The sequence below is a fragment of the Zootoca vivipara genome, chromosome 2 (assembly GCF_965207765.1).
Source record: "Zootoca vivipara chromosome 2, rZooViv2.hap1.1, whole genome shotgun sequence".
In the NCBI taxonomy this organism is placed as follows: domain Eukaryota; kingdom Metazoa; phylum Chordata; class Lepidosauria; order Squamata; family Lacertidae; genus Zootoca; species Zootoca vivipara.
This window is the reverse complement of record NC_142584.1, coordinates 33,322,182-33,348,030: the sequence shown is the minus strand read 5'-3', so window position 1 is coordinate 33,348,030 and position 25,849 is coordinate 33,322,182. Positions and strand designations below refer to the sequence as shown.

At 45.9% G+C, this 25,849-nt stretch overlaps 1 protein-coding gene across 1 annotated transcript in view; it reads left to right on the top strand.

Annotated features, from left to right (window-relative positions):
- Positions 1-25,555, top strand: part of ST6GALNAC2 (ST6 N-acetylgalactosaminide alpha-2,6-sialyltransferase 2) — a 32,572-nt gene extending 7,017 nt beyond the window's left edge. The window contains exons 2-10 of the mRNA XM_035104555.3: positions 9,915-10,007; positions 11,342-11,399; positions 14,990-15,191; positions 18,769-18,934; positions 19,266-19,404; positions 19,616-19,719; positions 21,227-21,310; positions 22,695-22,794; positions 23,419-25,555. Of these exons, the coding sequence (XP_034960446.2) occupies positions 9,915-10,007; positions 11,342-11,399; positions 14,990-15,191; positions 18,769-18,934; positions 19,266-19,404; positions 19,616-19,719; positions 21,227-21,310; positions 22,695-22,794; positions 23,419-23,586 (1,114 nt within the window). The 3' untranslated portion in view covers positions 23,587-25,555. The remainder of the gene's footprint in view (positions 1-9,914; positions 10,008-11,341; positions 11,400-14,989; positions 15,192-18,768; positions 18,935-19,265; positions 19,405-19,615; positions 19,720-21,226; positions 21,311-22,694; positions 22,795-23,418) is intronic.
- Positions 25,556-25,849: the final 294 nt, after the last annotated feature.

Below are 25,849 nucleotides of genomic sequence, written 5' to 3'. Positions count from 1 at the left end.
GGAAATTGTAGTCCAAAAGCGGCTGGAGACCCAAGTTTGGGGAACCTTGGTCTAAATAGAGCACCACAACATTTGGCAAGGAGCCTATCTGTAGCTGCCCCCCAAAAGATCTCAAAACACAGCTCAAAACCTACTGATTTAGATGCCTCTAGCTTCCACTTCTTCTTTTATTTGCTGCCTGATTCCAGTCTTTGCAGGATTCCCAGCTCTGCATACAGATCACCCAGTATCTCCACAGGCAGAAATCAGGATGTACCAGTAATTTCTAGGGTCTTTGCCTGATACATTTAATTAGACTACTATTCCTAACCCTCCCTAGATCTAACATGCAGCTCCTAATCCTGTTTTCTTCTAGTCATAAAAAAAGACTGTTGTTGGCACAAGTCTTTCACACAAATGACCTGGGCCGAAACCTGCCCTTATTGCTTTGTAATTCAAGGAACTATGGTAACTGTGAACCGCCACAGAGGTAACCACAACAAAACTTCAATTGCCCCACACATTAGCCACTTGTTCAGAGTTTTGCAATTGAGTTAATTGTGTGCTTTTAACAAGTTTACAGATGAAAACGGAATTACATGGTGTCATAATAAAAGTAGAATGTGGAGGGTAGTTGTAAATGCAAGTAATTTACTTTTGGTGAAGCCAGACAGCATCTTAAAAAGCAGAGACATCACCTTGCCGACAAAGGTCCATATAGTTAAAGCTATGGTTTCCCCAGTAGTGATGTATGGAAGTGAGAGCTGGACCATAAAGAAGGCTGATCACCGAAGAATTGATGCTTTTGAATTATGGTGCTGGAGGAGACTCTTGAGAGTCCCATGGACTGCAAGAAGATTGAACCTATCCATTCTGAAGGAAATCGGCCCTGAGAGCTCACTGGAAGGACAGATCCTGAAGCTTAGGCTCCAATACTTTGGCCACCTCATGAGAAAAGAAGAATCCTTGGAAAAGACCCTGATGTTGGGAAAGATTGAGGGCACTAGGAAAAGGGGACGACAGAGGACGAGATGGCTGGACAGTGTTCTTGAAGCTACAAACATGAGTTTGACCAAACTGCGGGAGGCAGTGCAAGACAGGAGTGCCTGGCGTGCTCTGGTCCATGGGGTCACGAAGAGTCGGACACGACTAAACGACTAAACAACAACAACAACAACAAAGCCAACTTAGAATCTGACCTCAAGGCAACGCACTTGGTCAGGGAAGATTTATATCAAATTGGATGGAGATGCCAGAAGGCTGCGAGCTTTTAGCATATGGTGATTAATATGCTTAAAGATGCATTTCAGATGGACACTTTGCTTTGTTCATTTAATTATGTAAAATATAGCATCCTAACGACCCACCAAGTGCTGGTATTATGCATTCCCATGATGGTCACGATATGATATGCTAAAAACTTTTTTGGGGGGGGGAGAGTGCAAGACCAAGTAAAACAGACCTGATAAGGAAGTTATAGCAGGAGGTTGGGATTATAAAATGAACAACGATGTTGAGAAAGCAAGAAAATAAGGGATGTTTAAATTGTCAAGTCCAGAGTGTGTGTGTAGTTACAGATTAAGGACCATAGGGTTGATTTGATGATTTAGCTGCTCCATAAGAATTTAAGAAATTAATTAAATCAATTTAATTTAATTAATCCATAATCTGGAAGTCAAGCAATATAATAGTTTTTACCTTTCTTAGCCTTTTAATAATAAATGCATTATTGCAATGGGTTTGTATCTCATTTTCTAAATGTGAAAATGCTGTTGCTGTTTTTTATTTTAAGAAAACAGATATAGGTTAGCTATAACAATACCCACATCAGTAGACATTCTTTCCTGGCGACAGCTCCAGCGAAAATCTGATTGATGCTTTGGCTCTCGTTGGATTTGACGTCCGAAAGAAGCTTGCAGGGGAGATGATGGGGAAGAGAAAGGCATGTCTGAGTGAGACAGATTTGTTAGAAGTCATTTTTGCAAGGCTAAATCCAAATACATGTTTCCATCAGTTGTATAAACTTCTGCTGCAGGTCCCTTTAGATCAGGGGTGAACAGCTCTGAGAACCGCATTGGCAACATATGATATCCAGGTGCCGGCATCTAATTTGTATATTTGAGCTAATTGTAATTAACAGGTTTTGCACATCATTTGCATAAAGATGGTGCCTGCCAAGTTGTAACAGATGGACATATTGCATTTATTTTTGTGATATCTGAAATCATTAACTCCAAATGTGAACGTCTCCTCCGCTAAGTGCTGGAGACAATTCTGGGTGGCATCTCCCTTGTAGCTGTGTCACTACTTTGGGTGACCTTTCACATTCATGGGCTAGAATAGGCAAACCATAGGTTCAAACTGGGACACTCAGGATAGCTATTTTCAGGCTCAGTGTATCAGACCCTCCAAGTTTCCCTATTTTCCAGAGACAGTCCCAGATTTACAGAAGTCATCCTGGTTTCTGATTTGATCCCGGAATGTCCCGCTTTCCCTTTGGATGTCCCTGTTTTCATCGGAGAAATGTTGGAGGGTATGGAGTTATCCAACCCCCGAGCTATCTGAAGGCAGCCCTATATGGAGAAGTTCTTTAATGTTTAATGTTTTATTATGTTTTTATATATGTTGGAAGCCATGAGTGGCTGGGGCAACCCAGTCAGATGGGCTGTGTATAAATAGAATAATAATAATAATAATAATAATAATAATAATAATAATAATAATAATAATAATAGAATAATAAAGGTAAAGGGACCCCTGACCATTAGGTCCGGTCGTGGACGACTCTGGGGTTGCGACACTCATCTCGCTATACTGGCCAAGGGAGCTGGCGTACATCTTCCAGGTCATGTGGCCAGCATGACTAAGACGCTTCTGGCGAACCAGAGCAGCGCACGGAAATGCCGTTTACCTTCCTGCCGGAGCGGTACCTATTTCTCTACTGTACTTGCACTGCATGCTTTCGAACTGCTAGGTGGGCAGGAGCAGGGACCGAGCAACAGGAGCTCACCCCATCGCGGGGATTTGAACCTCCGACCTTCTGATTGGCAAGCCCTAGGCTCTGTGGCTTAACCCACAGCGCCACCCGCATCCCACAATAATAGAATAGGATGTCCCTATTTTCATCGGAGAAATGTTGGATGGTATGGGGTAGCTGTTACCTCTCAACCCCTTTATTTGGTAATTGTTGAAATGGACTTCCTGAAGTCCCACGGCAGTCATAATAAGAGTCTGGTGAATGTCTAGACCAGGGATAGCTAACCTGTGACCCTCCAGATGTTGTAGGACTCCAACTCCCATCAGCCCCAGCGAGCAATGGCCATTGATCAGGTATGACAGGAGGTGTCCAGCAACATCTGGAGGGCCACACAGGTTGGCCACCCCTGGTCTAGGCATGTAAGAAAGATGTCCAAAAGAGCTGCCTACCATGCAGCAGTGAAAGACATGGGAGTCCTAGAAGAAAAGGTTGCAATCGTACGAAGCCACTGTTTAGAAATCATTGGGTAAACCACTCACAATATCCTACTCCTCCAGGCTTCATAAGCAAACTCATAACTCTTATGTTGATTTTCCTCCCTTCTGCATGAGGTTCCCTTCTTAGTGTTTCTCCTTTCTAGCCCCACCAGTAGCTTAGGCAGAGCCTCACATTTGCCCCTGTTGCCGTTGTTTACACTGGCTGTAAACAACACAATTTTTCACGGCCCTCTAGCAGCTATGGTGGGTCCTTTACCAGAAGTAATGTATCTTTTCACAAGCAGAACAGTAGCAGAACAAAAACCAGCCATTCATAGAAATACATATGTTGCAAAACACATAAGTGTACCATAGCTGTCAAGTCTCCCGTTTTTCACGGGAAACCCCCGGATTTAAATCCATTTCCCGCTGGTCTCCCGAATTGAAAAATATCCTGTAAATCCCCCGGATTTGCAGCTCTTGCTGGCGTCGGCAGCCATGTCCCAGCTCCCGGCTGGCTGCTCGCTCACTTGGCTTCGGAAATCGCCTCTGCGCATGCCCAAGCATGCGCAGAAGCGATTTCTGGTGCCCAGACATGCGGACACGGGCAGCCTGGCACCGGAAGTTGCTTCTGCGCATGTCTGGACATGCACAGAAGCGACTTCCGGTGCCGTGCCGCCGCTGATCCCTTATTTTCCCTTATTTTCCTATCTGGAAGTTGACGCCTATGAAGTGTACAGGTTGAGAAGGGTTGTGCATACTGGTTATTGAGGATTCAAATGTTCATCCGAAGAGCTCGAGGTAGCATATAAGTTTCTCCGCTTCTTCATTTTATCCTCACAACAGCCCTGTGAGGTAGGTTAGGCCGAGAGAAAGCTACTGGCCCAAGGTCACTTTAGTGAGCTTTAGGGCTGAGTGGAGATTTGAACCCGGATCTCTGGACTTGTACACCGGAGCAAAAACAAACAGGGCTGCTCCAGTTCACAGATAAGTTTTAACCACCCCCTTTGCTTTGAAAAAGTCTCAGGTTTATATTTCTGAGCATGTGGAGACTGATACCTCTGAGGGGGGATGTTTTCGAATCCATTCCAATAGTTGCAGTTCAAGGGGTTGACCTTCTGGCCAGGGCCAGTCTGAAGGAGCAGAGAGAGAGACAAGGAAACCTTTGTGACACCCAAATGGTGATTGCGCTTCGAGGACCCGCCCCCCGCAAGAAATAAAGACACAGTGACACATGGATTTGAGTTAATGGGTAAAATAAGGCCACAACTTTATTGGTTAGAGCAAGTGAGAGGTATTGGCTTAGGCATTGGACACCCTAGCAAGCATGACTCCACCCCGCTCAGCAGGGGGTCATATAAGGTTAACACCCCGAGGGAGGAGCCTGTTGATGCAAATACAACTGAAAGCTCCCCCTGGTGTCACCGGGGGTCGTGCCATGGCCCCAGCCCCAGCAGGGCATCGGACGGGATCCACGACCGCCGGATCCCTTAAGGGGATACCCCTATAAGAGGAGGGCTGGATGAGGGCCACAACCAGTCCTCAAACACACCAGACAACTCCATATTCCAATGCCTAACCGCCAAGGAAACCTTTGTGACACCCAAGTGGTGATTTTCACACAGAGGAGCAAGCAGGTCGTGTTTCTTCACTTCTGCATGTGCGTAGCCTGTGGCAGACATCCCTCTGAAGCCATGCCTCAGAGGCCTGGAATTCAAGCGGAGCAAGGTCTGGTGAACTAGATGTGGAATTATGCACATAAAGAAGTGATTTCTGTTGTGAGAAAGGTTGTGCATACTGGAGACCTTCCTGGAAAGGCTTATTGTGCAAAGGGTAGGAGTCCTTTCATTAAGGCCAAGCCACAACCTGTCCATCTAGATGGACGGGGTTGTAAATCCATCAAGCCCCATTGACTTCAATTGTGGGGGGAAATGGCTTAAATTCTTAATGCCTGTGCACCCAGGTCATCAGAGGAAGTCTGTTTCATCTGCAGGAAAAGTACATTGTATGTACTGTATGTCCAAAAGAAATGACTTTCACTGGGTTGGCACCTCAATGCCAACAGTTTATTATTTTCGGTGCCAGGTTGCAACTTTATTATTTACCCAAAACACACACACATTGGTTGGATAGTTTTATTCCTCTTCATTTTATTGCATTATTTATTTTTGTAATTCTACATTTCTTTTTATATACTGTACAGCCCTAGAATCCATTTTTGGAGAAGGGGCATCTGAGCGATAGCTAAATTGGCAAAGTATGAGACTGTTAATCTCAGGGTCGTGGGTTCGAGTCACGCACTGGGTGGAAGATACTTGCATTGCAGGGGGTTGGACTAGATCAGGCATCCCCAAACTGCGGCCCTCCAGATGTTTTGGCCTACAACTCCCATGATCCCTAGCTAACAGGACCAGTGGTCGGGGAAGATGGGAACTGTAGTCCAAAACATCTGGAGGGCCGAAGTTTGGGGATGCCTGGACTAGATGATCCTCGTGGTCCCTTCCAACTCTACATTTCTACGTCCTATGACAGGGGTAAGGAGAGCGAAATTATTTTGCCATGCTCCCCAATGCCTGATTGTTGTGGGAGCTCTGGTCTACACAATCACCTCACACAGAGAGCCAATCCATTCATTTTGCCGAAGGGAGAAAATCTGTGCTTCCATTCTTTGTACATGTAGGTTGGCTGTCTCTGTTGCAATGAACAAGGCAGTCTGTGCTTGGAGCTTCATTTGCAGTGAATGTGGCAGCTCCAGATTACCGCAAGGAGGTACATATCTCTGTCTTCCAGTTGTGCCCATGTTTAGTTTCGATGGGCTCTGTTAAGCAGGAAGCAGGTGTTAACTAGGCAGAGCCGCATCAAAACTCAACCCTAAAGCCAGTCCAGGTTTGGAGCGACGCCTTGCAGAAAGTTCAAGCCAGGATGGCGAGTATACTATCAGCAAGAGCTCGTATTTCAGTAAATGCCTCTTCAACAACATGTGCCTTGTCTAATCCACAATAAAGCATTTTTCATAGATACACGATGGCAATATTGATTTCCCCACCCACCTGAACTTGGGCAGGCTGCTGTGAGAGTTGCTTTGAAGTCAACCTTCTGTTTCCCAATGAATGGGCCTCTTTCTTCTTCTTCTTCTTCCAAGATGACCCATGTAGGGAGGTGGAGCTGTTGACTGAGAAGGGTTTAGCCAAGTTGCCTGACCTCAGGTTTACCAGTGGCTGGGTAAGATCCAAGACAAAACAGGCAGCTGGAAAAGAAGAAGTAGGAACAAAATAGCTAGGGGTTGTGTGGCTGCAATCCCACGTTTACTTGTGGTAAGCCCTGTTGAATACAGTAGGATTAACTTCTGTTGCAGCAACATTAGTCCTTAAATACAGTAGTAACAAACAGTAATGTTCAAAAATGCAAATATGGTTTCTCTAGAGATCTCTGAGGCAACTATAGCACATTTAAAATAAGCAGCGGGGGCTGATGCCCATTGAGAGTGGCAGGGTGACCAACAGTGGGCATGCAACCGCAGCCCATGAGAGACAGGTGGAGACAGGTAATTCTAGTTTTTGTCCCCATCCTCAAGGGCAACACTGAGACTAAGCTTGTGTACACACAACACTCTTAAAGCACGTTCTTCCCCTCAAAGAATTATGGGTAGTGTAGTTTACCCCTCGCAGAATTACAATTCATAGCAACCCTTAACAAACCACAGTGCCCAGAATTCTTTGAGGGAAAGAATGTGCTTTGAATGTATGTACACAACCTAGGGAGGAGGAGGGTTACAAGCAATGCCACCAGGGGTATGGGGTGAGGGGCTGACTGAGGGGAGACTGAGGTTGGTGGGGCGGTCTCCATGGCAAAACAAAACAATTTCTCGCAGCAGCTCTCCCTCCCTCCTCATCCCATTCAACCTGCTCCTATCCTGCAGGTTGATACGAGCTGACCATCCAAGTCAGCGTCAGTTCCAGGTTTGCGGGGGGAGGCATGTCTTCCTCACTGGTGCCTCCATTTGCTTGCCCTCTTTCTCTGGGCTGCAGCCTCACAACCACCCCAAGGGACAGCATGCTGCTCTGTCTCCTCACTCAAGTCACCACTTGCATTGTCAAAGGGGGTAGGTAGGTGAACAGGGGAGGAGAAGTGGGGCCGATGGGTTCCAGAGATTGGAAGTGGGGGCCCTGCAGAAGAGCGCTGACCCCTGCCACCAACACTGATAAGATCATAAGAGCCACCCTGCTGGATCAGGCCCATGGCCCTTCTAGTCCGCCATCTTTCCCCCCCTGTGGTCAACCAGAGGCCCATGGAAAACCACAGGCAGGACCTGCGTGCATTAGTACTCTCCCAATCGGTGATTTGCAGATATTGGGAAGCATGGATAGGGTTGGTATTCAGCAACTGGCCTTTGGAGGCATAATGCCTCTGACAGTGGAGGGGGAACATAGCCATCATGGCTAGTAGCCCTCAATAGACATCCATCATGATCCAAATGGCTGCTGCACTGATCTGAGCCATAAATTCTCACCCGTTGTTAATGGCCCAGACCCACAAAGGAGGCTTTGAATACTTAATACCAATATTAAGCAGCTGGACATAAAAATTCACACTCCTTGGAGTTTGGAATTCTGCTGAAGGCAAAGTATGGGAACTCAGGTCCAGAGGAGCGGATCTGCATGCAAAATCCCTAGATCCAGCACCTGGACCAGGCGTTGTGCAGGTGTTGTGTTCCTTCGCCACAGATGCAATGCCAGACAGAGGGTGAGAGCTGCCAGCTCGCATCTCCCATGCGCGGATTGTGTGTGGCTAAGTCTAAGGGCTGCTCCAATCTAAGCTGACAGCATTAATCATCTCTTTGATGGGGAGAAGGAGGGGGATCATCCTGCACAGCCTCAGGCACGCAGCCTGCTGTTGTGCAGGGATGTCCCTGAATCAGGGCCAGCATGTCTCATTTGTCTCTGGACCACTAAGCCTTGTAGGAACAGGAAGAAGTCTGGCTTGCCATTCAAGTCAACAACGTTCCTGCCTTGCCTAATAATAAGAGGCAGTTGGGCAGCGCAGAGAAGTTTGATTAGATGTAGGTTTGCCACACGTCTTTCTCATAGCATTTGTTTATTCATTGGCTCATTCATTACACAGATATATTCTGCCTTACTCCCAGGGAGTTCAAGGCAACATTTCTGATTCTCTTCCCCATTTTGTCCTCACCCCCTCCTTTTTTATCCTCTCAATAGCCCAGTGTGCTTCATTGCTGAAGTGGGGATTGGAGCCATAGACAGGTGCTCTAACCACCTTACCTCTGCAAAAGGCATGGTGGAGAAACTGCACTGCGCCAAGCAAGAGATTACCAAATCATACCAGTTCAAGCTAGGAAAATGTGGATGGGCCGGTTTCAGTTTTACCACAAGACTCTGTCGTTGCAAGTTGGAACGCGTCCTTATGCCCTTGCAAATTCCTTTTGCTCCTTCTTTGTGGATCCTTTTACCAACTCAGACCAAGTTTGAGCAAACTGGGATCCCTACAAGCACTGGGAAGTCCAGCAGAGAAGGTTTTTTTTTTAAAATGTGCCTATATTTGAACTCCACATTCTGCATACTTGTTTCTACTTCACCTGCAATGTAAAAACAAGGAAACCAGCACTGGTGTTCTAAGATCTAAATTCAGTGTATCATTGTGCAAAGACTGGTGTGTGTGTGTGTGTGTGTGTGTGTGTGTGTGTGTGTGTGAATTGCTTCATGATGCCATGCGTTATGGTGGAACACATTATTCCTCAGTATCTAATTTATGAGTTAATTAAGGAGTTTTGCTAAACACTGGCAGCTACATACCTCAGAGCTAAAGTCACACAAAGTTTGCAAGATCTAAGAGCTGAGCTATGTGGCAGCTTAGATTGAGGGCCTCTCCAGACTGGTGTTTTATTGCAGGCACGCTTTGCAATGCGTTCTTGACACAATAATAAGCGCATTAGTGGTGGATTTATCTTGCTTGAGTTTCTTCTGTGATACTTCCCCAGTGCTATCATAGAATTGGAAGGGACCCTGAGGGTCTTCTAGCCCAACCCCCTGCTATTCAGCAATCTCTACACATGGTAGCCCATCCAATTTGAAACCCATACTGGACCCTGCTTAGCTTTGCAAGTGTGCTAGCAGTTTTATTGCTGCACCACTAGGAGGTGGTCATTGCTGTCTGTAGGGGCTACGGTACAACAAACCTAGGACAAAATTAATCCAGAACATTTGTGGGACAATAGGTTATGGGATTTCAGCAGGAGGTTATGGGATATGCATGGACTATTTCAGGCAAACCATCCCAAAACATTTAGAAATGCAAACTGTATTGATACTGGGATTGTGTGTGACTGATCCAGTAGTGTCACGGGCACAAATAATCATGAATGTGGAATAAAATGAATGTATCTGGAGGCAAAACCTATAGGAACGCTGGCATGAAATGAGAACTCCATGCATAACTTCTCCACCTGCTTGGTTCCTGTATTCCAGACTGCTGCAGCAGGAGACACTGGGGCCAGCGCAAGCAGAACTTCCCCGAGATGTCAGGAACCATAGTCTGCCCAGAGAAAGCATCATAAAGAGGTGAGCGAGGCTGGAGTGGACCCTTCCTCACAGAAATGTTGCCAGAGTATTGGATGGTTACTTAAAATCAATGCATTCAATTCAGCCAGCCACTTCTTCTGGGTCCCAGAGGGACGTCAGGGCTGAGATAAGTCACAGACAGCCAATTTGCGCTGTCAGGATTTAGGCTGGAGCTTCTGGGGGTTGTAGCCCAGAGGGTTCTGAGGGCACCATGTTGGCTAATAACCCTCTTGATTCCCTGATTCCCTCTTGATTCCCTTGATTCCAATTCCCTCTTGATTCCCTGACCCACAGTTCCCCAGCATCCTAGGCTTGCCCACTTCCCTTCCAACAATAGTTTGCAGCCCTAGCCCCCCCTTCCCAGTTTTGTCTTTCATATTCCTTTCTTAGTCCATTTGTTTGCCCTGCACCTTTCCTTCCTTCAGCTTTCTTGTCTTTGGACTCCCTCGCCCTTGACTTCCCAACATCCAGGTTTCCTTCTCAATTCCTAACCTGCCACACACAGCCTTTTAATTCCAGTAGAAATTGGAGTTCTTGGTAAAGTCCAGAAATAAACAGTAAATTGCAAGAACTCAGGCCAGAAGAACAATGGATTTCAAATATATCTTCACAAGGTTTTATTTGTGTGATGAAGAGTTCAAATAGGAATCAATCCCAGTATAGTAGGCAAATAAAAATAAATTCCAGTAAAAATCAGGGCAAGGCCCTGTTTCGACAATTCTTCGTCAGCAAAGATTCACAGGTCAGAGTGTACCAAGTCTGAGTGAGTCAGGCAAACAGACTGCCTTGCCCTGATTTTTACTGCCTTGCCCTGATTTTTACTGGAATTTATTTTTATTTGCCTACTATGCTGGGATGGATTCCTATTTGAACTCTTCATCACACAAATAAAACCTTGTGAAGATATATTTGAAATCCATTGTTCTTCTGGCCTGACCTTTTAATTCCAGCCATGCTGACAATTTCCCCTTTCCTCATAGAAGTACAACTACCAAGTGTTCAGTTCCTTGCGCAACTGAACATTCTGATCGTCACACCAAGCAAACAGTATCACAGGTTTCATCTTCATAAGTGCACTGCAATGTTGATATGTGCTCTTTAATGCTTCCTGTGGGCTAGATGGCAATGGGACAGAACCAGTACGGCAGGTTCATCAATCTGCAACTGTCCAATGGCTATAAAAGGGTCTAGATTTCATATATAAATCACTGGAATTTGAGCAATTTGAGCAAACCCTCAGAAAGGGTTGTTGGACAGTGAATGCATCTCAGTATACAGTGAACAAATGTTTGTGTGTGAAAGTCAGTCTCCTTTTCCTGTTGTTTTCGTTCTAGGGGGAACCCAACCAAAGATTCACCTGAGAGAAGAATTCTTAATCATCCCAAGGAGAAGGTAACAAGTCCACCCTTCATTCTAAGGACTTCCTTTGCCCTTTGTCCCCTTCCCAAAAGCAGTTCAGCACCCAGATAATAATAATAATAATAATAATAATAATAATAATAATAATAAATAATTTTATTATTTATACCCCACCCATCTGGCTGGGTTTCACCAGCCACTCTGGGCGGCTTACAACACACATAAAAACATAGCAAAACATCAAAAAATAAAAATAAAAAGATAAAGCTATTTACTATTCAAGGCTCACATCGTAAGAGTTATTCTTCCACAACACTTGTTTCTAATTCAGAGTTAGAGAGGTTGACCACATATCTCTGGAACAGGCATGGCACAAACACAGGTATTTCCCTTACTTTCTTGCTTGCTAGTTCACAATCAAGAGGAACAAGCTCTGAAAAGGAAATTCTGTACTTCTAAGCCACAGAGTGCCTTAGTGTCATGTGTGCTTAGTGGAAAAGGGTGTCGTGCTGTGAAAATTTACCGTATCAGTTGATGGTCTCACTCAAATAACGTTTAGAGCAGACCCACTGAAATCCACAGGGCCGGAATACCTCATGCCTGGCAATCCTTGGGGATTCTAAAGAGCAACAGCAACAACAAACCAGCACAGGTTTGCAATCATTGGTTAAAATCAGTGAAGCTTTGAAAGGCTCAGTCTGCCAGCTTAATTCAAAATGGCATCCTGATGTCCCCAGACAATACAGTAAATGAAAACCTTTTCCTTGATCTCAGGAACCATCATGCAGAATTTGGTTATGATATCTTAAGACAAAACAGAGAAATATATAGTAGATATATAGTTTAGAATTTATAATGAAAAAATATATTAATAATTGCTTAGAGCTAGACTTAGTTGTGACTAATTTAAATGCCATTGAATTCAAGGGATCTAACGGTTCTACTCTGAATAAGACTTAAGTGTGGATTCAACATAATAAACAAAATACTTTAGGATGTTTTGCTCTCTCTCTCTCTCTCTCTCTCTCTCTCTCTCACACACACACACACACACACAGTGTCGGAGCTTCATGCTCCGGGGCGGGGCTGGCGCCTGTTCTGGGGGCGGGGCGCGCCTCCCAGAGGGGCGTGACACACGTTCCGGGGGTGGGGCACGCGTTTTGAGGCGGGGCGGGCGCCCGTGATGGCGCCCCTTGGAGCCCGCTGCTCGGGGCGGCCCGCCCCCGCTGCCCCTATCTTCCTACGCCCCTTCTCTCTCTCTCTCTCTCTCTCTCTCTCTCTCTCTCTCTCTCTCTCTCTCTCTCTCTCCACACACACACACACACACACACACACACACACACACAGAGCACACACACTCACACACTCTCACACACACTCTCACACACACAAAAACAAAGAAAAGAAGAAGAAGAAAGGGTTACTAGTCCCATCTTACTGCAAGGGATCAGTGACATGCCCCAAATCTCCTAGTATGCTTTAAGTAGATTTTGAACGTAGATCTCACATTTTCCTGGTCAATTCAGCATTATAATTTGCAAGGAAAAGGCCATTTCCGAGGACTGATGCAAAATCTGCAGGGATGTCTATTTCATGTATCTTATTTACCTACAAATCTACATTCTGCCTTTCAAGGCCCTTCATGCTTAAAAAAAAAGATTTATGAAACAAATCAGTGAAAGAACTAAATACACACAACAGCTGTTTAAAAGCCCAACACAACACTGCTTAGTAAACACAGTCTGCAACCTTTTTTTTTTTTTTTAAAAAAAGGTATATTGCAAAGGTAACAAGGGTGGGGCCTTGTGTACTTCCTTGGGGAGGGAGCTCCAGAGACAGGGAGCCTTGAAATGTGCACAGCAAATGGAGAACAACTGTATTGTCCAGTAACTTTGTCTGAAAAGAACCCATTCCTCCCATCTGTCGGATCCTTTCCTAAGAGGGATATCACTTTCCCTGGTTAATGCTTTTTTCACTCTGACTGACAGCCAGCAGTATCCTTATCCTCACCCCATTCCTTGCAATCACAGAAATTATCAGAGAATTTGGCTGCTGCTTCACTTTATTTTTATTGTAGGCCACTTTGAGCGGCATCTGAAAAGGTATTCCGTCAAAATAAATTTCTGCAAATGTTTTTGGCTATGAGTTGATTTTAAAAAAAAAAGCCAGCCACAAGCGTGCTTAGGTTGACTCTGCTGCACAATATTTGGATTCTGATGCTTGCCTTGGATGTTCTCATCAGAACTCAAATACCATCCATATTTGACTTTTAAAATGGGTATTTGGCCCCCAAAATTGGAATTCAAATTTTGACATTCAAATCATCCGTCTAGCAGCAGATGTCATCCATGCAGCCCGTGTGAATCTGCTTTTGATGCTACTGGCAGGCTTTTAATCAGGGGCAGTGTATTTACATAGCCAGTGCAAATGCATCAAACAGTGGGAGCTAAGAATACGATTCTTCGCTGCTGTTTAACATCTGACTTTAAGCTCATGTTGATCCATAGAAGTAAATTTGGAATGCTTCGTTTAGTGCACTAAATTATCTGACTTGTACGACGGTATGCAAAGCTATTTTACAGTGTCATCAAGAAGTGGCAAAGCATTAATCTCCAACCCCACATCCCAGAACATGTATTTTTTCCCCTCTCGTGAGTCATAACAAAGGAGGGAGAACCACAAACCTTTGGCTTTCTCCTCTGGCCCACAAGGAGGAAAGAAAAACGGTTCCCTAAACCCTGATTCTTGCCCCCACCCCACTCTGGTGTTGGCAATACTCCTCCACCATTTCTTTGTTCAATATTCAGTGCAGCTTGAAAATAGTCATACGGTCCCTTCCTTCCTGTACCATCAAGTATTATGGGATGCAGGAAAGAGCTGAGCCCAGAGAAAGGGCAAAGCAAAGCAAAACTGCTACACACGTGGATTGTGTCTGTGTGGGTGGAATATTTCTTTAGTCCTGAGCAGCATCAACCCTTAACAGTCAACTAATTAAACAATGTACAGTACCTGCAGTACAGGCATAATTCCCTGGACTAGTGACCTGATAGCTGCTGCCCACTGGAAGTTTTAACAGACAATGGAAATCCAGGAACCCCGTCTCAGGACACAGAAAAACCGTTAAGAGATCAGATGCACTGATTCAGCACACCTGACTTCCCACCTGTCCCACCGGGGCTGTTCCAGTCTCCTGCGTGGCTTCATCCCACACTAATGTTTAACACAGCTTGGTCAGGCTAAGCAAGCCCAGAGGGTGTAGCCCAAACCCCTGTACAAGATTGCTCCGACTACCGTTTCCTCCCCTTTGGGTTCAGTGGTATGTTGTGGTTCCATCACTGCCATTGGGCAAGAACCAAAGATGTCAACAGGCTCTTTCAAGTCTTGCTTCTTTGCTTGATTTGGCAAAATTGCCCCCGATCTCAGCATTTGAGTTTTCCGAGTGCAGAAATGTTTGCAGCATTGCAACGTTTTCATCAATGAACACAATGTTGTAATTGAGAACTGCTGTATATAATTTGGGGTTTTGTTAAGGTTGTTATATGTTCTTTGCCAGTCTTCTCTGTGACCTACCTAAGTAGACATTCCAAAGAAGTATTGATTGATATTAACTTCTACCGCTTTAGGATTTGCTCACGCCAAACCTTTCTCAGTCCGGTCTGTGTCCCCACTCACTGAAGTCCAAAGTAAAGGTAGACCCAACGATGAGGAAGCAGTTTGATTTTGGCATCCCAGTGCTGATGGGGAAGCAGCACTTCACCCCAGAGACCTGGGAGAAGCTAAAAGAGCACAAAGTCCCCTACGGCTGGCGTGGCTTGTCACATTCAGGTAATGGACTGGGGACACAGCTCAGTCTAGAGGGCTACTCTGTTGTATGGTGGGTTACATTGGATGCATGCATTATGATCTAATTACCCTAGCTCTAAACCGGGCTCACATTGCTCTGCTCCAGGAGGTGTTGGTGCCATAAATACACATGAGGCAATCTTGGTGAGAGCAAGCAATTGCCCATGGGAATTTTTTGTAATGCCCAGGGAACTTCATACCACCCGGTGCCTGCCAGATGGTAACAGAACACATGAAGGAAGAATACATCCTTTCTTGGGGCCTTGTGCTTGGCACACTCCATTAATTGATGCTGGTACTCATAACCTCAGCAGCCATGTTTGGATAACATGGTAAGCCATAAAAGCTTGCTGCCAAATCACTCCCGCTTCACTCATCCCCTAGCGTGAGCAACACATCGTGACCCTTGCCTTGCTGGGACCTCTAAGCCAGTTGTTTGTCTCCAAACAAACCAGTACAGTGGTACCTCGGGTTAAGAACTTAATTCGTTCCGGAGGTCCGTTCTTAACCTGAAACTGTTCTTAACCTAAGGTACCACTTTAGCTAATGGGGCCTCCTGCTGTTGCCGCTGCCACCACACAATTTCTGTTCTCATCCTGAAGCAAAGTTCTTAACCCGAGGTACTATTTCTGGGTTAGCAGCGTCTGTAACCCGAGGTACCACTGTATCTGAAGCCAATGTTTTGTTCTTTTGCTTCCCGGTCATGGTTTGTTTTAGAGAAATAAACCAACCACGAGCATTAAGTTTGCATGGCATAGATTCCTCGCTCCACTTGCACTAAGGGAAGAGTGATAAGGCAGGGTGTGCTGCTCACATGCGCCGCTCATGTGCAATCAGCCATGGCTTGTGCCTTAACACAGTGTGCACATCCCCTTTCTGCCTAATCATACATTTTTACGTTTTGATCTGTGTTTATTTCCGTGGATCACAACCAGTGATAATGCCGAGAATTCCCATGTGCTGAACGATTTGATAACATAGGTGGGCTTCTAAAAAAACACACACATTCCTGCCCCAAAAGAAAACAGTCCCCTCTCCTCAACCCAGCTGTCAAAGTTGGCCCTGAGAGATAAAGATCTGGTCCATTGGGCTGAAATGGACCCCTATCCCTGATTTCTCATGTAACCCAGTCCATTAACGGACAGCGGGGTAAGTTAGCAGTGCTTCCCTGGTTTCCTGGCAGCTGAATCGCTGTTGTTGACTTGGAGAGAGAGGGCAGAGCCTTTCCAAACATTCCCCACCTAAAGGCTCTAAAGCCCAGGATCAGTGTTGTTGCCTGTAGTTTCCGCACATCTTATCTGCAGCTGCGCCCAGAATCTTTTTTCCTCCTTTATGCCCACATGCCACTGCTACTTCTTGGTGCTTCCCACATGGCAGCTGCCCCGCAGCCAGTGGAGTACATCACATATCCAGGTTGCCTGGTCCAGATTGAGGTGATGGGGAAGGGGGCGACTGATCCTTATCAGGAATGATATACCTCCCCTGATCAGATGTGAGGAGTGATGTTGTTAACAATGTCTGTGACCCAAAGGAGGCATCCTTCCTCTCAGCTCGTTCTGCATGTATTCACTGAGCATCCTATATAAGAAAAGGTGCCTTCTCTGAACCAGCAACACCTGAAGGACATAGGGGAATGGGTAGCAGAAGAAAAGGAAAAGAAAGTCTTTCTTCATCTATCAGCCGCTCAAACCCAAATGAATTTTCAAGGTTCTACTTTCTCAGCAATGTCCCAGCGTTTGCAAGTGCCGTCATTTCGACAGCAGGCTTCACACAGCCTCTGGTATCTCTTTAAAGACTTAGATCTGAAGGGAGAGGAAGCCTTTGAAAACGCTGGTATCAACGCCTTGTGACATTTGCCCGTATAAAAGGTTCCAGTGTCTTTGTGATGATTAACTTGAACCAAAAGGGTCTGGCACAACCCACTCCATTGTTGTCGCTGCTGCTGCTGCTTGTGGCCATTGGCTTTTGGGAATTATCTCACTTCCTACTGCATTGCCCACTCTTCCTTTTCTTGCCAGGCACGCTGTCTGCCTGGCCAGCTGATGTCCTGAATCTCTTGACTGGAAGCGAATGTGGGACATGCTTCAAATCAAAGAAGCAGCGTAGTGGGGGAACTGGCTGCAGAGAGTTTTTGGAAGTGTGAAAGCTTCTGCCTTGAGATGAGTTCAGCACAGAAGCCACATGTTGGCAAAGGACCTTTTCTGGGGTTCCCCAGCTCCCTGCACCCCACTCTGTAACCGGTCGCATGGGGAACTGTGGTGCATTTAAGCAATTCTGGACTCTGGGTGGGGCTATTGAGAGTTGGAGTGCAGCAACATCTGGAGGGTTGCAGCTGTTCAATGGATGTCATTCAATTTAAGTCATGCTCAGAGCTGACGCACCAAAATCAGTCAACTTAGTTCATTTAGTTCAGTGGGTCCACTCTGTGTATATTATTATTATTATTATTATTATTATTATTATTATTATTATTATTACTACTACTACTATTATACCCCACCCATCTGACTGGGCTTCCCCAGCCACTCTGGACAGCTCCCAATAGAATATTAAAAACATGATAGAACATCACACATTAAAAAAATTCCCTAAACCGGGCTGCTTTCAGATATCTTCTGAAAGTCAGATTCTTGTTTATTTCCTGGACATCTGATGGGAGGGTGTTCCACAGGGAGGGAGCCACTACCAAGAAGGCCCTCTGCCTGGTTCCCTGTAACCTCGCTTCTCGCAGTGAGGGAACCGCCAGAAGGCCCTCGGAGCCGGACCTCAGTGTCCTGGCTCTACTAGGGTGAGACCCACTTTATGTCCTACTTGCGTGTTTCATGTTGGTGGGACAGGTGGTAGTGAGAGGAACCCACATTTTATGTGGGTTCCCCACCCTTGCCTTAGATGGTGGTGTGTATTACTTCAAAATGGACACCCACTATGATGCATTTGAAGGCTTCTCCTGCTAAGTGGGGCCCTGTGCCTTCTGCCCACATAGTCCTGCCCTGACAGTACCACTGTGAGGAAAGAGTGGGGAGCTCCATCTGGAAGTTCATCTCTATTATCTGCGGGAGTTCGAGCTACTACAAAATGAGTTATTCAAAACAATGACTCAAAAAGCCATTAATCAACTTGCTGCAGTTCTCAATTGATTCATCATGAACTCACCGATTTTGAACAAAAGAACCCCCACCCCAAAAGCTGCTTTATGCTGGGGAAATAAGTAAGCAATGTTTTATTTGGGGGAGATAGCGTTAAGACATCCTCAACATACTATGTATATTAAGCTGTTCCAAAATTCAATTCATGGATGCTTCAGGGGTCTGTGGAAGTCAAACAGATCAGAAGCTCCTTATGTTCAATTTCCTAGTGTAGTGCACGCTAAACAAACTAGCTCGTATCATCTGTTTTGAACTAGTTGGTTTTTGAGATTCATAGTTACTTCTGTATCCACTTGCCCAAAGTGGTTGGCAGCAAAGAATGAAACAAGCAGTCATTGGGGTGGCAGAGAGGGAACACATCCATCAGCCTTTTGTGCTTCTCCTGATGTGCATCTATGTGTTCTGATTGGCAGCAATTGCATCCACCGTGCAGCTCCTCAATGACTCCACCAACAGTAGGCTCTTCAGTAAGACCGGGCTCCCAGATGGCTGCAGCCGCTGTGCTGTGGTTGGGAACGGTGGGATTCTGAACGGCTCTCGTCAAGGCAAGGAGATAGATGCTCATGACTTCGTCTTCAGGTACAACGGGGTCAGCATTCCCTCCTCTTAAGGAGGGACCCAAATCCAATTTGCGGATGGGTATAGATCAGGCATCCCCAAACTCAGCCCTCCAGATGTTTGGGGACTACAACTCCCATCATCCCTAGCTAACATGACTAGTGGTCAGGGATGATGGGAATTGTAGTCCCAAATCATCTGGAGGGCCGAGTCTGGGGATGCCTGGTATAGATGTTAAAAGCTTCCCCCAAACCCCTGTCGGAGAGCTTGCCAAACAAAAATAAAATATTGAATCGGTTATTTCTTCTGGTTAACACCTATGTATGTCTGAAAAGATCTTTTCCCCTTACAGGCTTAATGGGGCCGTGATCAAAGGCTTCGAGGAAGATGTTGGGACGAAAATCTCTTTCTATGGTTTCACAGTAAACACCATGAAGAATTCCCTCATTGCTTATGCAGAATATGGCTTCACGCAGATACCACAGGGCAAGGTACATACATCAGTAATCTTATCTGTTCTTCAAAGGGGAAGAGAGGGAATGGAAAACCAGGAGCCAGGAATGGATGGAGCATCTGGAAAAGATTCTATATATGACTGGCTGACACCCTGGAACCCATACAGCAACATTTTGTTGTAGGTGCCACGTGTAGTTCTTAAATTTCTCTTCTGTGTTTTGCATTCCTCCCCTGTTTTTGCTTCAGGACATCCGCTACATTTTCATCCCCTCGGATCTACGAGATTATATCATGCTGAAATCCGCCATATTGGGCACCCCGGTCCCAGAGGGGTATGACAAGGGCGATGAGTAAGTAGATGCTCCTTGTGTGCTTCTCTGTCCTTGCATTCAGTTCTCCTGGAGACACACAGAGCAGATTCAGCTAGGAACATCAGCCGCTGTCAGTTCTCAGTGTTGACATCCCTTTGGTCACATTTTTGAACTCTGCTTTCTGTTCAGCCTTAATATCTCTGTGCTTCCAGTTCCTACTGAGGCAGCTCAGTCTGGCAAGCTACCCTGAAGTAAATAGGTTTTTATGTAGCCAGACCCCATTGCTAAAAATGATCGCTTTATCTTGTTCTCGCAAAATCACACTTCTAGGGATCGTAGTGCAGTTGTAACGCATCTCCCTGCAACTGTAGATGTGCTTCCTCCAGTCCTTCAGTCTTCAGTGATGCCAGGCCTATTTTTCAGGCATTCGACTCGCAGTTGAAGGGAATTTGCAAGCAGGAATCAAGGCTGCACTGAATTAGGTATCTTCGCATCCAGCGAAGTGGGGAGGGAGTTGTTGCAGGTACAGGATTCTACATAGTGTAGAACCTCAGTTGCTCATGGTTCCTGATTGTGTGAGGGTGGGGTTCCAGGTCACATGGAAGCCTGTAGACACATGATAGCTCCCTCCTTTCAGATGTTTGCACAATATGCGTAGATGACAGTGGGAGGTGCTACCCAACGCAGCCTCACTTCCAGAACACCCAACCAGAGCTATTGTATCATGAGATTTTATTCCATGTCATGTGGAAGTCCCAAGTCAGTGGTGTGACACTGGTCTTGCAGAGTTCTCATAAGCACTGAAGAATCTTTTGAAGTTTCATGGAAACTGTTGGGAGGAAGCGATCTCATGCTTTCTCTTTTGATGCTTTGTAAGAGTCATGTGTCTAGGGTGCAAGGACACATGGCGAGATGCTTGCGTCCAAACGAGAAGCACGAGGTCATCCTTTGTGCAAGCATGGATGCAAGCCTGTGGCTGGAGCTTACCTTTTATTTTACCTTTCCGGTTCCTTTTCTGCAATTGCCTGCAATTCTCTAACCTCTCCCTCATCTCTCTCTGTGTTTCTCACAAAAAAAAAAATCCCTTGATTGCTTTAAAAGCTCTGACTGCCAATATTGCAAGCTTAATCCCTCCCACGTTCCCTGAACTCTTCATACATAGTGATCTAAGAGGGGCAAGCACAGGGTAGGCTGGAAGCTTGAGGCATGCAGGGAGATGGAAGGTTTTCAGCACCATTTAAGTAGCTCAACCTCTGGACAGCAGGTGGAATGGCAGGGGGAAGGAGGAATAAGCAGAAATCCCTTCTCCTGGACCTCCTCCAGCAGCAGGTGCACTTGGATTTCCTGTTCCAGATTTCTGGAGAGTTATTTAATTTCACACCATCCATTTTTAGTATTTTTATTGGGCATCGTGGTGCTTCACAAATGGTTCATTTTTTCCTGCTTTATGTACGTATTGTTTTTCTCCCCCAGTCACGGGATCAGTTGAGAGCTGTCTAATTGTTGTCATGCAACAAAACTATTTCTATTTGATCTACTTCCACAGGCCACAACAATATTTTGGATCTGAGGCATCTGCCGGAAAGTTCAAGTTGCTGCACCCTGAATTTGTGCACTACCTAACAGAGAGGTAATGTTTTGAGACTTTGAACACCACAGCAAAGCCTGGTTTTTTTTTTAGCACTGTTGGTGGAGCACAAATCCCATTATCCTTGTGTACTGGCCATGTTGGAGCTGGGGTTGATGGGGGCTGGAGTCCAGCAACATCTGGAGATCTATGGCTTTCCCACCCTTAATATATTCAGTGGGCGATATCTAACTTAAGTCATGCTAAGAGTAGGTCCCTTGAAATCAGTAGACATAAGCACATTGATTTCAGTGGGTCCACTCTGAGTATTACTTGTATCATGTCAGTGGGAGTAAGGGGAACCCACATTTTATCACATAAAACACATCCGGGGTGGGAACCTTTTCAGCTCAGTGGGCTAGATCCTGAGCTGTCTGCAAGCCCCACTTTCAGCAGGGATTGGCCACATTCCAGAGATCCTGAGTGGAAACTCGGGAATGTAGCCGATTCTAGCTTGGCTTGAAGTCACCTTCAGTCAGCTAATCACCATCGTGCCTGCCTTTGGCAGGGATTGGCTTCACTCTGGAGTGCAGATTGGGAGTTTCTGAGTGGGAAGAATCTCAGTGGGGGTTGCGTTTGGAACCAAATTGAAAAGACGTGGGTACAATTCCCCACTTATCAGGGAGCAATTGAACTTGCACTTGAAGGCTCCTGAACCAACTCCTTTGCACTCGTTCCTTTACTGGCCCAGCAGCTGACGTCATCTGCGGGTGGGTGTAGCTTTGGGGAAATTAGGCCAAATTAGGACCCTGCCAGGCCTAACTAGGCAAGCAGGCCAGAGATTCCCCCACCACTGACCATCTGTTTGTTTGCATGTTTTTATTATTATTCAATATATATACCTCCCTTTATCAAAAGATCTCAGGGGAGGGGGTTGTACAACATTAGAAACAAATTACCAAACATCAATGATAAAAATATAATAAAAACATAGTAAGAAGCATACTGACAGCCTAAAAGTAAAATAATCGTAACAATAACAGTCCTCTTCCCCTACACTTGTACATACATATGTAGTAGAATTCTGATTGCCCTTCTTTGTTGGTGGTGTTTGAATCTCTGGCTGTCGGAAAGGACAGAGGGAACCATGAATCACTGAGTAATTTGAGTGGAAGACTGATACACAATTTCCAGGGATTTGTGCAGGAATTTTGCCTTTCATTCCATTTTGTATCATGTGAGAGCCAGTACCAACGGGCAAAAATTCCCTGTGTGTGGAATGCTAGCATGTCAGGGAGAAGAACAGGCTGGACATTTGAAACCTTTCTGATTGCCAGATTCTTATATGGCCCATTATTCACACCTGACACAGCCAGTTGGTTAAAGACTTCTTCTTTTTTGTTAATAGCCCATAAACTTCCCTCCTGTGCCCCTATTCTATTTACAGGTTTTTAAGGTCAGAAATAATAAACAGTCAGTTTGGACATCTCTACATGCCCAGCACTGGAGCCCTGATGCTTCTAACAGCTCTTCATACCTGTGATCAGGTAAGAGTCTTTATACCGTTAACTTTTCCGGCACCTGATAAACTCAGCATCAAGGGGTGGAGGTCTAAGACTAGTTGTGACAGTGACTTCACACTGTGTGGAAAGTGGCGAAGGTGACTCTCGCACACGTAGCGCCAACGGGGAACACAATCCATTTTCCTCCCAACAAGATGTGCTTGTTCCTCTTGCAGCTAGAACCTCTGTATCTCTGCCTGGAGAAAGGGGGCAACTTTCATGGGTCTTCTGAAAGTGCAAGCACACTGTTAGGTGCCAAGTAATAATAATTATTATTATTTTATTATTTGTACCCTGCCCATTTGACTGGTTTGCCCCAGCGTCCAGCAGAATATAAAAACATAAAATGCCAAACCTTAAAAACTTCCTGATTCAGGGCTGCCTTCAGAAGTTGTGTAGTTCTTTATCTCCTTGACATCTGATGGGAGAGCGACTACCCAGAAGACCCTGTGCTTGGCTCCCTGTCAACTCACTTCTCGCAGTGAGGGAACCACCAGAAGGCGCTGTGCGTGGCAAGGGTGGGGTGGCAGACAGAGCCTGGGAGGTTGGGCCTCAGGTCCACGCCCATCCCTAAGTCGTCCTCCTCCTCTGCTTCTCCCCCTCCCGCAGGTCAGTGCCTATGGTTTCATCACCGACAACTACAGGGCATTCTCCGACCACTACTTTGAGCAGGAGAAGAAGCCATTGGTCTTCTATGCCAACCACGATATGCTGCTGGAAGCTGAGCTGTGGAAGAGTCTGCACCGGACTGGCATCATGAAGCTGTATCAACGGTGAAGGCAGCTTGGGCGCATGGGCATGGAAAGGGAGAGGGCAGCTCCACCTGATCTCCATCCTTCAGGTGGATCCTGGGCAGCCCTTCCTCTATTTTAGGTCAGCAGCAAAACTGAAAAGCCGCAGCTTCCAAATGTGCCAAAGGAAGTCCTGCACCAGCCAGCCAGGGGAGAAATCATCTCCATGGGATATGACAAAGAGCAAATTGCACTGTACTAATCCGTTCGAGAAGGAAGGCCCAGCGAAGTTGGGAGCTGCGACAGCACAGTCACAATCCTGCTGTGACAATGCGGCAACAATCCCCAGCTCTGCAAGCGCCTCTCACACTTCCGGTGATGTTTCCGTCCGGCATTCTGCTGCGGCTTCTGCTCAGAGGCAAGGCGCGGCTTGGTCTTCCTGGAACACTGGCCCCACCTTACAAAATGGCTGTTCTTGAAGTCGCCCCACTCTTTGCCTCTTCCTGTTAGGAGCTGCCTGGCAATACTCACTGTGAAATGGGGCACAAGGGCTGGAGCACACTTGTGTTTGCCATGGCCTCGGTGAAGCCACAAATCTTTGCTCCGTAACGCGGTGGGAGCCCGTGGCACTCAGAACAGCTCTCCTGTTCAGGAAAAAAAAGCCCTACACAACAGGCATTGAGTTCATGCAATGTTATTGGCCCACATTAACGGACAGTACTGTGAAATAGGAACCTGCAAGGGGATTTTTTAAGAAGCAGTTGCGGGCAAGAATGATTGGATCTTCCCCCTTTCACACAGGGTAGTGTTCTTGCACTGCTCAGGCTACCAGCTACGTTCTTCATGTGGGTGCTGAGCATACACACTCCACTCGCCAGTGTCTTGTTTTATTATATTCTCTCTTTTCCTCAGTGACACAGCCCAACTCCCTTTCCTAAAGCCTGCTTCCAAATTTCCTCCTCCAGTCTGGCTGTTTATTTTACGTTCCGGGCAGATCACGCAAAAATATCTCCTCTGTTAGTTGAAGAGATGGGAAGAGCTGTCACTGGTAAATTCGTCCCAAAGTCAGCACTGGACAAAAGAGCCAGGCAGCGTTTTTGTGTTTACAGGAAGATCTCCATCACGGTGAAATGCTACAGCTCAACCACCCACACTCCTGAGCACCAGCTCTGTCTCTTGGACCCCTTTCAAGTGGGCCAGGGCTGGCCTAGTTAGCTGCCTCGCAAGAGTTCCCCCTGGTTTTGTGCGGAAGCAGGGATAAGCAGGGAAATTATAGCATTGCTATGGAGCCGTCCCTCCCCTGTGGGTAAGGTGCAAGGCTGCATGTCTAACTCTCCGGTTAAAATAAATGAATAATGCTGTGCCAAGAAAAGTTTAATTCAGTGCATTTGGGACTGTTTCTGTAAGCTGGGTTTCTCTCAGGGACTGACAGTGAAGACGACTGTAAAGGCCACAATACAGTGGAACCTCGGTTTATGAACGCCTCGGTTTACGAATTTTCGGTTTACGAACGCCGTGGACCCATCTGGAATGGATTAATTCACTTTCCATTACTTTCAATGGGAAAGTTCGCTTCAGTTTATGAACGCTTCAGTTTATGAACAGACTTCCGGAACCAATTATACCCACGCTTCGGGTTAAGTACGCTTAAGGTTGAGTACTCCGCGGACCCGTCTGGAACGGATTAATCCACTTTCCATTACTTTCAATGGGAAAGTTTGCTTCAGATTATGAACGCTTCAGTTGAAGTACTCCGCGGACCGTCTGGAACAGATTAATCCACTTTCCATTACTTTCAATGGGAAAGTTCGCTTCAGTTTATGAACGCTTCAGTTTATGAACAGACTTCCGGAACCAATTGTGTTCATAAACCGAGGTACCACTGTACACGCAAAAATGTCTAACAGAGTAGAGACTGCTTATTAACGTGTTGTATTTAAATGTAAATACAAAGGCGTGCACATACGATGACAGAGGCAAGATGATCCTCGTAATAAAGCCACAATCCATTGATATTTCTGTGTCTGTGTGGTGTAAGATTCCTTATGTGGGGTGAAGAAGTCCAAGCAGGGAAGTCTTTGCAATGCTGTCAATCAAGGAAAATCCGGCTACAAAGATAACGAAAGAGGTCTGACGGCAACATTGCATAACTACCAACAATCTGTCTTTTACTTTACTGCTGACCTGAATCAAGTTGTTCAGGCCCTATCAAAGTGTCAAAGAAAACCTCTTTGTGGCTGCAGCTTGGTTCAGAAAATGTTGCAGGTGGTGGGAAAGTTCTGCTCCAGTGTTCTTCTCCTTCTTTGAAG